Here is a 15,456-nt window from a genome sequence, read left to right on the forward strand (position 1 = left end):
TCACGCATGAATACCCGGGCCAAAAGGGTAGGAAACTAAGATGAAAACACTAATCCAATTCAGCAATTAGGAGCTTAAATACATGTTTCCAGATACAACAGAGCTCTACAAAGCTTGCAGCTGATCCTGTTTAGGAAACATTTTGTAAGTCAGCACTCTGCAATATCTTTTAACTACTGTAAAAGTTTGATAGGTGGGAAAAAAAAAAAACAACTTCTTAGCCCCAGAATCCCCCTTTACTCTTAGAGGAAACAACAACAACAAACAAAACAAAATAAAACAAGCGCCACCAAACTCAACAAAAGCAAATGGCAAGAAAGTAAGTGACAAAATATCAAGCACTGAACATCTGCAAATACAGTTTTAGCTCTGCAAATCTGTGCAGCCTTTCTGTGTGGCTGTGTTGTGGGACTTACCGTGGGATAGGGGTGTGAGCAGAATACGGTGTATTTCCGGATGATGCCATTGAGCTTGAGGGGAGGGAGCCAGGACACAAAGACGGTGGAGGCTGAAGATGCAGCTGCTTTAACACCAGCAGGAGGACCTGGAACTGGAGAAAAAAGCTGTGTTAGAGAGGGTCGGAGAAGTATGCTGCTTTGGTAACCCTGCCCCTCTGGATTGAGGGGGACACTCTGCACTAAGAAGCAGCCTCCACACTGCCCATGCTGGAGGAGAGGGTTTGAAGGGTTATTCCCCTATCTGTAGGAGGAGAAAGCCTCTCCTTTAGAAGGAGGGGAAAGCCTCTGCTTCAGAGGGCCCCAAAGAAGAAGCTGCCACTGACAGTTAAACTTCTGTGTAGCATCATCCCCATCCTGCATACATGAAACTGCATCATCTGTGGCCAGTGAAAATCGCCAAACAACATAATACTGTAAATGTTAGCTCAATTTTGAAGGAATGACTCATGCCAAATGATTATATGCTGTATAAATAATAGGCATGTGAACAGCTTAATGGCTATACACAGTAGAGCTGTGAATGTAATGAAGTGGAGAGCAAACGAGCTGTAGTCCTGTGCAATTAGCACTGCCTGATGTGACCCAGGTACACCCAGTAGCATAATGTGCGAGCAGCCATATGGCCTCACAGTCTCCTTCCCCTAGCCTTGCCCTCAACAGCTCAGACCTGTATCTAACACTGCAGTATGTGAGCACATATTTATTTTGCTATTAGTAGTAGCTATCTTTATAAGATATTGAAAACTGACAAATAGAAAAAACAATTCTCTGAAACTGGAAAATACTTAAACTAGGAAATGTTAAATTCTTGGTACATAATCCTAACTCTTCGCAGACTTGCACTTTGGGAAGGACTTTAAATTCATGAGCATATATTATTTTTCAAGCTTATGTTATGCTCTATAATATTCTCTAACTTTGCAGTTGCTCCTGTATGTGAACAAAATTCCTGCATGCTAGAATACTCATGAAGTTACACATACATATAAGCTTATACTTAAACCAAATAGGAAGGGTAAAATAAAGTTTCCCAGAAAAAAAAAATCTGAACAGGAGAATATTTTAAAATAGATTTACAATCATAACAATTTGGAAGATATTTTAGTATTGCACGTGTGGAATATTTATGGTAAAGTATTAAAATAGGTATGTTGCATAGAAATTATTACATTTGGTATTAAAGACAAAATGAAACATTTTCATGGATTCTCTTCTCTGCAGACATTTTGGGTCATAAGGAATTTCATATTTTTGTTAAATTTAAAATAAAACAAGCAGAACATTAGAATTTCCAGTAAAATAACAATTCCAGAGCTTGATCAACTTTCTCTACATTAACTGAGAACATTGATTGTGTACTTCAGATAGACAAAACCTCGTCCAGCAAGCTCATCTTTATAGGTGGTCCTCAATCTTTGTTCTACCTCATTTAAATAAATAGATATTACGCTGATACAAAAATTTGCTTATAAGGAGAAGTCAGACTGTCTGGGACCTAACTTTGCTTAGCTATGTAGCTAACTATTTCAGACTGTAAAAATCATATAAAGGAACCTTCAGTTTTATGTCTGTACAGGTACTAGTGGAAGATGCAAGAAAACTGATAGATAAGCACCAGTCAGTGCAACATTTCTGAATATGCATTTTCTATTTATAATGTGTTGAAACAGCTAATAAGGCATCAAGTGAGAATGTCATGATTATAATTGCATGCAAACCCAGCCCCTTGCTGCAAAGGGGCTAATTCAGTTAGCAGTTCTATCCAATGCAGAGTAAATATTGATGCTTGACAGCATTCAACTTGTTATTTATACCCAGTTCATTAGAAATGCTATTTGCTCCCGCTGCTGAAGAGTGAAAGCTAGCTCTCCAGGGTAATTACTTAACCCACTGGAGGATTCCTTTACAGTTAGTAATGTTTTCTGGAAATCACTGCAAATAGATGTATGAGGTTAAAGTAATTTATTGTTAAATTAGGGTGTGATCTATAGGGACAGGTTCTGATGGTAATTGGTCATGGCTGTCAGCTGTTGAGGGATTAACTCAGTATTCATCTAGCATTTTCCAGTCAATGGACACATGTGGAAGATATTACTTGTCATTGGACAGTATTTCTGTTTGGTATACAGACTAGCAGAAAGGGAGGCTAGAAAGAATTCAAGAAGCCATATAGTCAAATTTCTGAACCTTTTCTAATCTGAGGACCCTTTCCACCTTTTTGGTGCAGGGACTGGAACTGGGTAACAGTTTTGGCAGTGCTGCTGAAATTATTCCAAATATTCCTTTATTACTCTTCTTTTTGTTGCAGTACCTTTGTTTGCTATGTTGCACATGTGGAAATGAAAGCGTGTGAGGAAGCATTTATATTTCATTGGCAAGAATTCTGCAGGCTTTCATTTGATGTCTTACAGAGCACCTCTGTCCTCAGTCCAGAGGGTAAAGTCATTGTTCATCGTCATTCCCTTGACCTAAACAAGACTATTATGAGCTAACGCAGCACTGGCTGAAACGTTTTTTACTAAACATGGTTTCCTTTCAAATCTGAAGAAGTTGTGCTGGGGAAATGTGGTGCCTACCTTTCCTTGGTGAGAAAAGAAACATATTTCTATGCTAACAAAACATTTTCTCTCATTGCACCCTGTAGCTTTGCTCAGCCATACTGAGACCTCAGTAGTAAGAGACCTGGGCTGTCTCATTGAGCTCCACACAGGTCTTTATTTAGAATACTAATTCCCACAGATCCCAGAAAAGACAAGCTAAATGTGTTCTATACGAGATTCTTTTTCCTTTGGTCACCAGGGGTAAAACAGCGATAAGAAGCTGGAGAAAAAACGGGGCTGAGCACTGAGAACTGCTTTTAGCTGACTTTTCCTTCTTCCAGAGCAGATTTGGTGAATTTAAAATCAAAGTTTTTAAATTCTCATTCTCCAGCTAACAAGGCTTTGAGAGACATAGAAATAGCATACAGCTTTCATGTGGAGGAGAACACTTTGTATTCGTGACACTGCAACTGAAATGCAAACGCAGAGAAAAGCAATTATACTGATACAACTAGTCCAGGGAACAGTGTATTTAGATGTGTGGGATAATGGGGAGGAGCTCCAGGAACTTTCTCATTCCCGTTTTCATAAGCAGTGAGATGATTATCACCATTTTTCTTCACAGTACTGCACAGCAGGGAGGCAACTGCACTAAATGCTGTGCTTTTAAGAGTGATATCACCAATATATCAGAAAACCAAACCCTGCTCCTTAAAAGGTTTTGTACCACACAAGACCATCCTATGCAATGTTACATTTAAGAAAAACAAAACAAAATAAAATCCTGACCTTTTCCAGTAGTATCTATGTTCGTATAAATATTCCATCTGCAATTTAGATATATACTAGCTAAAATACATTCACAGATGCTGTCCATCCCTCATTCCCCCTAAACTGGCCTCTATTAATTAGACCATTCCCACCAAATTCTGCCAGTTGACAAGGGGATCACTTATTGGTTTGTACTTTCTTTTGTTAGTCGATAAGATAAAGTCAGAGATCTCTGAAAATAAAACAGATAGATATGATATGCAATCTCTGAAAAGAAACTGATGTAAAAAAGAAACATGCATCCTCCTGCATCACATAAACCTCTACCAGGCACTAAATCAAAAGCAACCTGTGCCAGGAAAAATTGCCAACTGCAGGAAGCTTTCCTTGGGATGGGGCTCTGGAGGCCATGTCCTCCACTACTCCCTTCCGTACAAAATCAGAAGTGCTCCTGCCAGCCAAGCTGTTGGCTGATGTGTCCAGCTTGTATGGGAAACAAATTCATCCTCTCAAATACAGTTTCACAATACTTCATTTGCAGTGCAGAACCAGAGGGAATTTGTCACCCCCATCACTACCAAGTGGGGTAGTTTTTGAGACCATACTTTGAACACTGAGAGGAAAAGAATTTGAAGAACTATTTCAATTTTCAATGATTTAGAAAAATAAGTCCTCAGATGAAGAAGAGGACCAGCTTATTAGAAACTCTGTGCAAAGTGACAATACCAAAATCAGTTCTTAAAAGTTGGACATTTCCACTTCACTTATTTTTCTGCCAGAAGGGACTTTAAGAAAAGCAGTTTCTTCTTCAGAAGGCTAATGGGGATAAAAAAAAAAAAAAGGCAAAAAAAAAGGCAAAAAAAAAAAAGCCCAAATATGATCACATTTAGAAGAAAGCTCCTTTCCTACTATTTGCTACAACTATTCCCATTTTGTAAGCAGATCAGCAGTGGTGTCTGACCTCTGGTGTCTAAAATCAGTATCAAATGTTATATAAAATTGAAGCATTAAATTAATTTTACCCAGGCTGACTGCTTTACTCCCCGGGACATGCTTATTTTGCCACATTGGAGACTTTGGGCCTGCTAAAGAAATTTTGGGCTGATATCTCTAAGCTGAACACCAGCAGGGAAGTAACAGGAGGCTATGATCTGCCTTTCAACAGTGGCAAGGGAACATGCTGCACCATTGATTTTACAATGAAAAGTTTCCCCTAATCCAAAGGAAATGAAAAAAGGAAATCAATGGTGTGAGATGGCCTCATAGTAATAATGATGCAGAGGGCTTGGAAACTACTCAAAAATGTCTCAGATTAACAAACTTTTATTAGAGGAGGGTGGAATATCTTGTGTCATACTTTTAACTAGAAGAGGTCTGGGAGCAGAACTACAAGGTTTCCATATCTAAGTTATGTTAAGATTTCAGTTACTTGTATTCCTCATGATGAGAGGCTACTCAAAACTAATTTTAGAGCAGGATCTTTTAGACCTACTGAAATTAGGCCTATGGAATAATCCTCCACAGGAGCCTCTTTTTTTCACAGAAGATTACAGAAGAAATGCCTGCTCTTCCTGAGGACTGAGGCACCTGTTAGATGCATATACTTTGGCAATTTGAATGCTCTTTTCCCATTTAACTTCCATAGCCTAAAGGATGTTTAGATGTGGGATTTGGGCTTGAGCTTATTTTTAATGGCAGCCCTTTATGCATTTTCCATACTAGGCCTTTATTGCTCTTAAAAAATTGTGAAGCTGAAGCAAAAGATGAAATCATTGCACTTTCTGGCAACACCTTTCAGTTTAGTTTTTCTGGACAAAAGATTTGATGATTGGAACCACTGTGAGGCATCACAAAACATCTGAAAAGGTTAGTCACACTGCCTCAGGGTGAATTACTGCTGAACTACTGGCTTCGTTGCCAGAAGGATTACAAATGAGAGATGAGCTGTTGCACAGCAGCCAAACACAGGCAGGGACTATGTGTCTCCCAGATCTCAGGGCCTGTCTGATCTCAGAAAGAGAGAGTGCAAAAGAGCCACCTGGAATTAGGGAGAAGCAAACTATGCAGAAGAGGATTAAGAAAAATGAAAAAAAAAAAAAAGGGGGGGGGCTTCAGAAAAGGTGTTTCAGAACTTTTGAACTGGCGACAGATCAGTGCAGATGGAATGGTGTATGTGACAGGGAGAGGGAGCAATGGACACAGAAACACTTCCAATAGGAAATACTGTTATAAAGCAGGTAGTTTTCCATTGGCATCCCTGGCCAGAAGGGCAGAGAAGTACCCAACCCACTTTGCAGCAAAGGAGATTGCATTATGGTGCATCCCTAACTGATACAGAATATTTAGGGAGGCTATGGAGTCCCCAGCACTGCAAGCTTTAGAGAAAAGTTTAGTAAACATCAGCAATGACTGCAAGATATCTGATCCTCTTTAGAGCAAGTGGATGGTCTTGGTCACGTGTCAGGAAACTTTCAGGAGCATTACAACATTCATCTGTTGTCCCAAGTAAGAGACAGAGGTGCTGCAGGCTCCACTTCTGCCATCTGTTCAATCCCAGAAGCCAAAGGAACCTCACACAGAGACAAAATGTTGTCTGCACCCAGGCAAGTTTTGGTAGCACCATGTTTGTAACTTGTGAGGAACCAGTGCACGGCCTTCACAGATAGACCTTATGACTTGCTTTGCATATGTGCCATAAAGTGTTGACCCAGGGGTTGTCTCTGCAGTTGGGTTTTTTGAGGATTTCAAGAAATGTGTTATCCCAGCGTTGGATTGGCTGGCCAATTTAACATAGAGCAGCAGGACCATCAGGCCAATTTAACACATAAAGACACAGGCTGCAATGTTGCTCAAAGGTGTAGAAAAGCAAGCACATTCTTGCTGACTGCAGGGAGGCTCTAACATGGTTTATGTCTCCCTGAGAACAGCCTGCCCCTGAGCTTCTGGAGCAGTGTGGGGCAATCCCCATGTCTGCCTATGGCTTAAGTCCCAGTCCCAAGGCTCTGGGGTGAGAGCTTTTGTATTCAGAGAACATTTAGGGAAAAGTTGCCTGCTGGGATCTGCTCAAGAAAAAAAAAAAAAAAAGTAACTTGAAAATGCAGCAGGTGATCATACAATTCTCTATATTTTACTTTTTTTTATTATTTTTTAGATTTTTCTTTGGGATAACACCATCTACCTCCAATCATCATTTGTTTCAAGAACACCTGAAACAAGACTCCTGTGCACCAAGTTAGTTAAAGGACTTTAGGGTAGGCTCCAGGTTTAAGATACACAAGTCTATGGCTGATCAATTGATGTCCTTTGCAGTTTCAGACTAGCTGCAGTATCTCAACACAGCTTTATACAGAGCCATTACTACAAGTTGATTCAGGATCTCAGTGATGCCTACATCTAGTGAGTGCTGGAAGTAGACACACATTAACCAACATTGTTATATTCCTAAATTTCCTCACATTTCTCAGCTATAAGACATTCACTGACTGTTTTTGCTGTTAATACAACTTTGATCAAAGTAGTGGAAATCATTAAGTACATGAAAATAGAACAAGGAGCAAATAAGTAATGTGATAATGTGAGAAAAATGTTTAGAAGTTCAATTTTGATTTGCATTATACCCCCTGGATACAACTACATCTACAGCTTTCCAATGAATGTAAATTTTAGCATGAATCCCTTAATACTTTATTGGAAAAAAATCATAACATTCACCACGTCAGTTAATCACTGAATTTACTCCCTTAGGCACTTTTGTAGATCTTATTAAAAGTAATTAAAAAAAAAAGTAAAATATATTTGTATGTTCATGAACGACTAGTAAACTGGATGAGTAACAATGAAAAATCTATTGACTAATTTCCTTGAAAAAAATTTCGTAATTGGAGAATTTTCCTATCTGATATTAGTGAAGTAACTTCATTGCTAGGACTGTGTGAATGTTTATTTCTGCCAAGAAATTCTTATGTAATAGCACCCAGATTTTCTAAAGTTTTTACTGAAGTATTTGGGCATTCTCATGTTTTTTTTTTTTTGTTTGTTTTTGTTTGTTTGTTTTCTTCTTCTTCCAGGCATTTAATTGGGCTAGGGAGAAAACACAACCTGAATTTGAAATTCTGGTTCTTGAGAAATAGCCTAGTATGTGGCATCCCACTGAGGCAACCTGAACTGATTTCCATAGCTAAAGTTATAGGAAAGAGCTTATGAAACTTTTTTTTTTTTTCCCAGTAAGAATTTCATAAATTTTCAACATTAGGACTTACAGTTTCCATGCTCTTGTCTATGAAAAATGGCAGAAGATTTTACTTTTGAAAGAAGAAGTGTTTGGAGGAAATTTTTGTTATACTGAAGAAAGTCTTAGATGTATATAAGTTATACATGAAAGTCCCAGAATAGTCTTTCCACCTTTCCCCATTTTCAATCATTTTGAATAAATCAACTCAAAAACTCTCAAAATTCTCATATAAAATCCTGAAGTATTTCAAGACAAAAATAGAGACAAACCTGTTCACATCATTAGAATTATCTACAAACTTCTAGCTAACCTGAACTGGAGTCTTGGAAACACCGTGATTGTTTCAAAAGTTGTGGGTACAGACTGCTCTCTGCACACTCCCAACTCAAAACCTTCAGACAGAAATATCACTCTGGCTGTTTCTATACAATATTTGCACTATTTTGAAAGCCTGAGGCATACAAGCATCTTGTGGAAGTGGGAATGGAAACTGTTTTATTCCTTACCATCTTCTTTAGTGCGGGTGAAAATTTGTTCACTTCTCACTCCATCTCCAGCTCGTGTGAAAGCCAACACCTGTATGCTGTAGTTGGTATATTTTTCCAGACCATCAAGCTCCAGTGATGGCTGCGTGGTGGTGACATTCTTTATTTCTCCTAGCTCTGTAAAATAAAAAGGAATTTGAATTATTTGCTAGGTCAGTCTTTTCCCAGCTATCGGTACCCACTGTAAAAATCTTGAGGATTGAAAATCATATCAGAGAAGTAATGTTTCATTTTTACAAAATAGCAATGAATTATAATCAATTAAAATAAATTCCTTTGTGTTCTGACTTCTTACAGTTCAAAGAAGATCCAGTTTTCAGTTTCAAAATGTTTTAAATTTTAAATACAGATAATAGAACTGAAAATTTCTACAAATTATAAGTTTTTTTTATAAAGAACAGATAACAAGAGATTATTATAAATTAAATGTTACTGAATTATTATATATTAAATTGAATATGCTAAATTATTATATATTAAAATATTATATATTATCTAATGCAAAAAATGAGAAAGTCAGCTATTTTCATAGTGTTTCCATTTTTAAGAAATAACTTTTCTTATACAAAACAACAAACAAAAAAAGCCTCTGTTTTAAAATATGTATCAAGTACTTCTGCAAAGCACTTGATGGCAGTAATACCAGCTAACAATAGATTTAAGCACAGTAAAACCAGATTTATTTGCAGAAAGATGATGCACTTCATATGATTTGTTTTTGCAACAGGCTAAGAACTACAACCCATACAGCAAAAAAGCTTGGAACATATTTCATACAGAAAATAAAGCTGAAAAAAACATTGCATGCACATCATCTTTTTTCATCATGTTGTAAGACATCACGTAGGAGCTTAGATGTGCACTGATAATATTCACATAAGATCTGTTCCAAATACTGCAGGCATCACTGAAAAAGTTAGTTTTATGTCAGTCATGTCTACATTGTTTGCATGCTTCTAATATATTTTTTATCTTTATGTTTAAATATACAAAGGAATCTGGTGGCTTATTCCCAAATATTTTTGACTCTGGCATTACCAGCAGTAGCAAAAGGCCTCGGGGTTATTCTTCCAATCCAAGTTACCTTTGCCATACCAACAGAGGCCAGAATTTACAGGACAATTGTATATTACAGTGAACTATGATCCTGATTGATGCATACAAAAGAAGGGAGACAGCTCATTGCCCTAGAACTGTGAAAATTCAGCAGGGCAAAAAAGAATAAAGGCGTGTGCATCTCAAACTTACTACTGCTTAATATACAAGAAGGGACCACATATAGAATTATCATCATGTGATAAATGGCAGATATGGCAGATTATTAAGGTATCTCAGATATCCTTTGTCATTCCCCTCATTCTCAGATCAGAACTCTATTTCCCTAGGAATTTTGCTAATAGTACAAAATATAAGCACAACAGGAGAGGCTAATATGAAAATAACAAGCCTTTTCCCAAAATCTTTTTTTTTCTTCTTTTTTTTTCTTTTTTTTTTTCTTTTTTTTTGTCTTCTTCTTTTAACCTCACTGCAGAGACTAAATACATTCTGGAAAGAAAAAAAATGCAATAACCAATTGCCACTGGCTAATCAAAAATCAAAAAAAAAGCTAAAATACAATACAGGATTAGGCAAGCGTGTTCTAGCTTTCTATCGTCATTCTTTAGGAAAGACTTTCTGAGCTATGTAACTGATGAAATTTGCTTGAGTCATTTTGGGTACTTTGACGGGTCTATGGACTGTTGCAACCTCATGGTGGAAGCCTTCCTCAAATACCTCTCTAGTCAGCTTTGCAATGTCCCCTACCATGTTAAAGCTCTACAGAAGATGGCTTCCTTCATGGGTATATGAAGCTTTCTCTAAACCAAAGAGAAAAGTAAGTACAATGCCTTCACAACAGAGAATAAGTGGTACAAATGCTATATATGACTTGTTACTCGGTGACAGTTTGAATTCTCTTACCTCCATCCAAGAGATTGGCCCAGTAGATAACCCTGAATCCTTGCAGAATCCCATTCAGTGTTTCTTTTGCCAGTGTTGACCAAGAAATAGAAATTGTTTCTGGTGATGTTGCAGTGGCTTGCACATTCCCTGGAGGACAACTGGGCACTGGAATAAGATATTCATCATTTTTAATTTGATGAACACAACTCAATGTTTACCACATTCATGTATGCCTTTTAGTAGAAATCTATATAAAAGAGCACTCTTCACTGTTCTCAGCAGAATCCCCTTCAGCTACACTTTGAATTTGCATTGCTATCCCTCCACCCATTATTTAACTAGCAGTTACACACTGTTAAAAATGCAGGGCCTTTATTCTTGCTACAATCCCCATGTTTCTGCAAGTACAGCTGATTTCCCTGGAATTACTTTTGATGTACTCTTTCCCACTAGCTGACTAGTCTTTTAATGGTTTCTTTGTCATGTCTGTTGAAATGGGTCCTAAAGCTGAAATATTCAGAATATATTCTGTAAACTATTTAAACTTATTTTTGGAATTTTGTGTCCATATTGCCATCTTTCTGAACAATTCTAATCTCCTAAAATCAGTGCAGGGGAAAAGTGGCCAATTCTAGAAAAAATACCATGAAAAATGTTCATAAAATATTTTCACTGACATTTAGAAAAAGTGGGAAAAGTCAGTGAAACATAAGGCATTTCCTGTTGGTCATTTAGCATCAGAGCAATAACTGCAGTATTAGTTTTTGGTGCTTATAGCTCATTTTTAATTTTGAGAGTGACCTGAAACTGAATGAGGACATTGAAAAAAAAAAAAAGAAACAAACAAACAAACAAAAAAAAGATACCAATAAAAGTAAATATGCATGCCAGATTCTGAAGGAAATTCAGATTCTAGCAAAAAATACTACACACCATAATACAAAATATATGTATTTGTGTGTACACTGTCTTCCGATATCTTGTGGTGATCTGTCTGGGCCTGGAAATGTTCAGAGTAAATGGAAAACTCCAGCTTTCCATGAAGTATATGCCTCAAAATCTATAGCTGTCAAGAACAGATGTGTGCTGCTCCATTTCCCACACGTAAAAAGACAGATTCCTAGAAGGCACTTAATTCATTACACTGACATTAATATACAGTAGCTGAAAACCTCACCTACACTATCTTTTAGGATTATGTAGAGTTTTCATTTATACTCCTCTAAAATATTGTGTCTCTTTTTGGGTAAGGTATCATTCTCTTTTTCCACTAGAGGACTCCCTCTCATTGTTTGAGGAGTGAATTTTACGTAGTTTGAAAAAAACAAACAAACAAACAAACACTAAATTGTTCCTTAGATTAGACAGTTTGCATTTTGTCTGAAATGACGATTTTTCTCTCATTAGTTTGGATATCCTTGAAAAAAACACATATCTCTTTTTAGGTTGACAAGATGTAATACAAGAGCTCCTGTTTTCACAGCAGACTAATTTGAAAACAAAGCCAACAAAATTAACAGTATCACTTTACCTTTCTGAGCTACACTTCTTAGTATCTCAAAGTGGACTTTGAAGCTACAATGAGGTCACAAAATTTGCAAATATGAGAACATCAGAGCAATAAGCTTCTTAATGAAAGCTAGTCAATATTATCCACACTGGGATATAATCCATCAATACATTCTGCATCACTTGCAATGACAATTGTACACTCTCATTGGCTAACCTCTTCCCATCCAGCTGTCTCCTATGTCTAACATCTATGAAGTCTGGTCTTCTGCTATCCACTCTACAATAATCACTAATCAAACAGCAAATGTAACAAGGGAAAAAGAAATAAAGAAATCACGTGACCCACAATAGCTGTTTATCAAGGACCTACCATCCTCAAGAGTCGTGGTGATGATTTCCTGAGAAGAAGGTCCTATTCCAGCCCGGTTACAGGCCTGGACTACCATGCCATATTGGGTGAATTTTTTCAGGTTATTCAGTGTATAAACTTCACTGTCCCCTGTGGTATCAATACTGATGATGTTAAACTGGAAATTGCCTCCTGCACTGTACTCCCGATAACCTATCTGGTATCCACGGATAATTCCATTTTGCAAGTGCTTCTTTGGAGCCTAAAAAGGATATGAAAAATTACATGTTAAATATCTATTGCCAAAGTCAAGTTGTCCCCCTTAAAAATTTTGAAATACGCACAAAGTCAGCTATTATTTTATCACTGAATGCAAGTCTATTTCTAGGTAACAATTCAAAAATCTTCTCTCAATATGACATAGAAACATTTTACAATGATATATAAATATGAATGTAGGATGTTTTCATAGTGCATTCCTATGTTAAAAGAAAGACTATTAAATGGGTCATACACAGAAAAATCTGATAAGAAAATATTTTTTAGTTATAATTTAAATTTAGAATATTTTGTTCTTCTATCAGATGAATCAATCAAAGTTGAGCTGATAAGGGTATATTTGCATTACAAGCATACAATTCACAACTAATTCTGATTTTGTCAGAAGCCACTACCACTTACTTGCTATGTCTTTAGTAAGGCATTTATAGATCTGTTGAAGGTGGTCATGTAAGTTTATTCAGCTAGAAGTATTAGGAGATTTTTATGCTGTGCTTTGAAATATGCTTCTGTTCATTCAGTGTGTAGTGTGCAAAGATGATTAGATAATGACTGCTGAAGGCAATAATGAATTTGAAAGCTGGGATTTGCATAATGAATAGCTATGAAAACAAGGTGTACAATATCTGGCTTTCAAGAATATGGACAGTACACATTTTTTGGCCATAATTATGTACTGTAGTTCTCAGGCGAAGTATAAGATTCCCTGTACCTCCACTAGTGGACATAATTTCTGCAGTAAAAAATGTAGTCTACAGTAAAATAAGGACTGGCAACTCAGGAAAAAAGACCATTATTGACAGAAATACATGTTTTGATTCCGTTTAAACAGTAGCGGAATAATTTCAATATGTGATTATGTTCTTGTCTGATATTCTAATGGATATTAGGTGTAATTAGAAAAAAACAATTTAAGTCACAGTTTATAATCCATGGACAAAAAGCTCTTCCAAATCCTTCAGCCTTCTTTCAAATTTTCACCAGATGCCCATGAGCTTATCTGTTCCACTGACCCATAAAAAAGGTCTTTGTGATGCATCTTATCGAAGAGAAACATTAGATGAGTTCAACTGGCACAGACAGAATTTTCTCATGTTACTATATCCAGCTAAATCTGCTGAGGAACACTTTCTCAAGAAGAATATCCTTTTCTGCCACAGGACCTGTCTATTTCAGCGTATTTACCCTCTGCTGGAACAAAGTCTCACTGGAGCTAATAAAACCAGCATAGAATTTGCCTTTCATCCTCTACCAACAAATCATTGCTCTGCAAAAATCACCCTCTCCATATACAAAAGGTATCACTGGATGGATCTGACTCACTGTATTATCCTTTAAGATGATTTATTTTCTTTCTTCCTGCTGCCTTCAGAAACAGAAGCAAAACTTGAAGCAAGAATAATATTTCCACTGTTATTTCAGTTCTTCTGGTACTGATAAGCTCTCTACAAACATGGTGCGTTCTGCTCAGGTGTAGGTGACCAAATTAGGATTTAGCATGCAAAAGTCTGCAGATTCAGGGCTTGAACTCCTTGTAAGGCACATTGCAAGGATTAGAATTATTTTTGTAATCTAAGAGAATATTTTTTTCTTGTTTGAATACTTCTATGTTTTGTCAAAAAATTCTTTAGAAAGTTGTCAGTGTATTGTCAGTACTGATGAGGAGAGGCAAAAAGGCCAAATTAAACTAATGTATAAACATTTCACACTGGCTAAAAGAAAGAGCTTGGACAAAGTAGCAGACAACTCAAACATTATTGTTAGAGGAATGAGAGCTTTCAGACAATGTTGCAGGTCTCTTTTTTAAATGCATTAAAGTCTGGAGGCACCAGTTTAATTATTACAGGACATCACGTCTCTCCATCAGTGTTAGATTCCACCATAATTTGGCAAATCCTCTACAGTCTGCATGGAATTTCTTGACTGAAATGTTAACATGAGCACTGCTGCAGGTGCAAGTCTCAAGGTCTAAAGAATCTCAGAGTTAAAGGCTGCAAATGGAACTTTCCCAGGTACTGCCACAGGAGACTTTTGATCAAAAGCCTTTGCTGCAAACACACACTGCACATTGAGCTCACAAAGAACACATGTAAAACACATGCATACACCAGATAATGAAGTTAACTTATTGTTTAGTGAGTGGTATATGCTACCTACTGACACATACAGCACACATTAAGATACTGGATGTACAACACTATATACCATAAGGCATGGACTGCATACAAAGGGAAGTGAGTGTACACCTTTTGCATACTGGAATACAGAACTATATAGCACATATACACATATCATACTGTAAAGCAGATGAAACATAATGGTAAGTCATAAATCATAAATTTACTATGCATTGAAATGTTCTAGAGCACAATAGCTTTTTCACTGGGAATTCTGTAATTATATACTTTCTTATTTTTTAATTGGAATAAGATGGTGAATTTGCCATTTTTTATGAAACACTTTTGTAATTTTTTTTTAGATCAGGGGATTCTTTTTTCTTTAAGTAAAATATAAACATTTTGTTTTATTTTTCTTTTTCCACTTTCAAATATTATACAATAAAAAACAAGCTCTGAGTCACTCCAGAACAAAGCATTGAAATATTCTGCTCCACAAAATTTCAAATGTTCCCTGTTAGCACTATCTAAATGCTTCATTTTGGACTGACTTTTTGCACAAATAAATCACATTTGATGTATATACCTCCTTGTTTATAGGTCCATTTTCAGTAGAAAATTCATTTGTCCATTAAAAGATGTTCATGGGAAAAAATATTGTTAACCTTGCCAGTGGTTGTAGAATGTTATGAAAAAGTTTCAGTCCATGATCT

At 36.7% G+C, this 15,456-nt stretch overlaps 1 protein-coding gene across 1 annotated transcript in view; it reads right to left on the bottom strand.

Moving 5' to 3' along the window:
• Nucleotides 1–15,456, bottom strand: part of DSCAM (DS cell adhesion molecule) — a 401,851-nt gene that overhangs the window by 80,395 nt on the left and 306,000 nt on the right. Inside the window, 4 exon segments of the mRNA XM_035546056.1 lie at nt 417–550; nt 8,507–8,662; nt 10,505–10,651; nt 12,369–12,609. Of these exon segments, the coding sequence (XP_035401949.1) occupies nt 417–550; nt 8,507–8,662; nt 10,505–10,651; nt 12,369–12,609 (678 nt within the window).

The sequence above is a fragment of the Cygnus atratus genome, chromosome 1 (assembly GCF_013377495.2).
Source record: "Cygnus atratus isolate AKBS03 ecotype Queensland, Australia chromosome 1, CAtr_DNAZoo_HiC_assembly, whole genome shotgun sequence".
Classification (NCBI taxonomy): domain Eukaryota; kingdom Metazoa; phylum Chordata; class Aves; order Anseriformes; family Anatidae; genus Cygnus; species Cygnus atratus.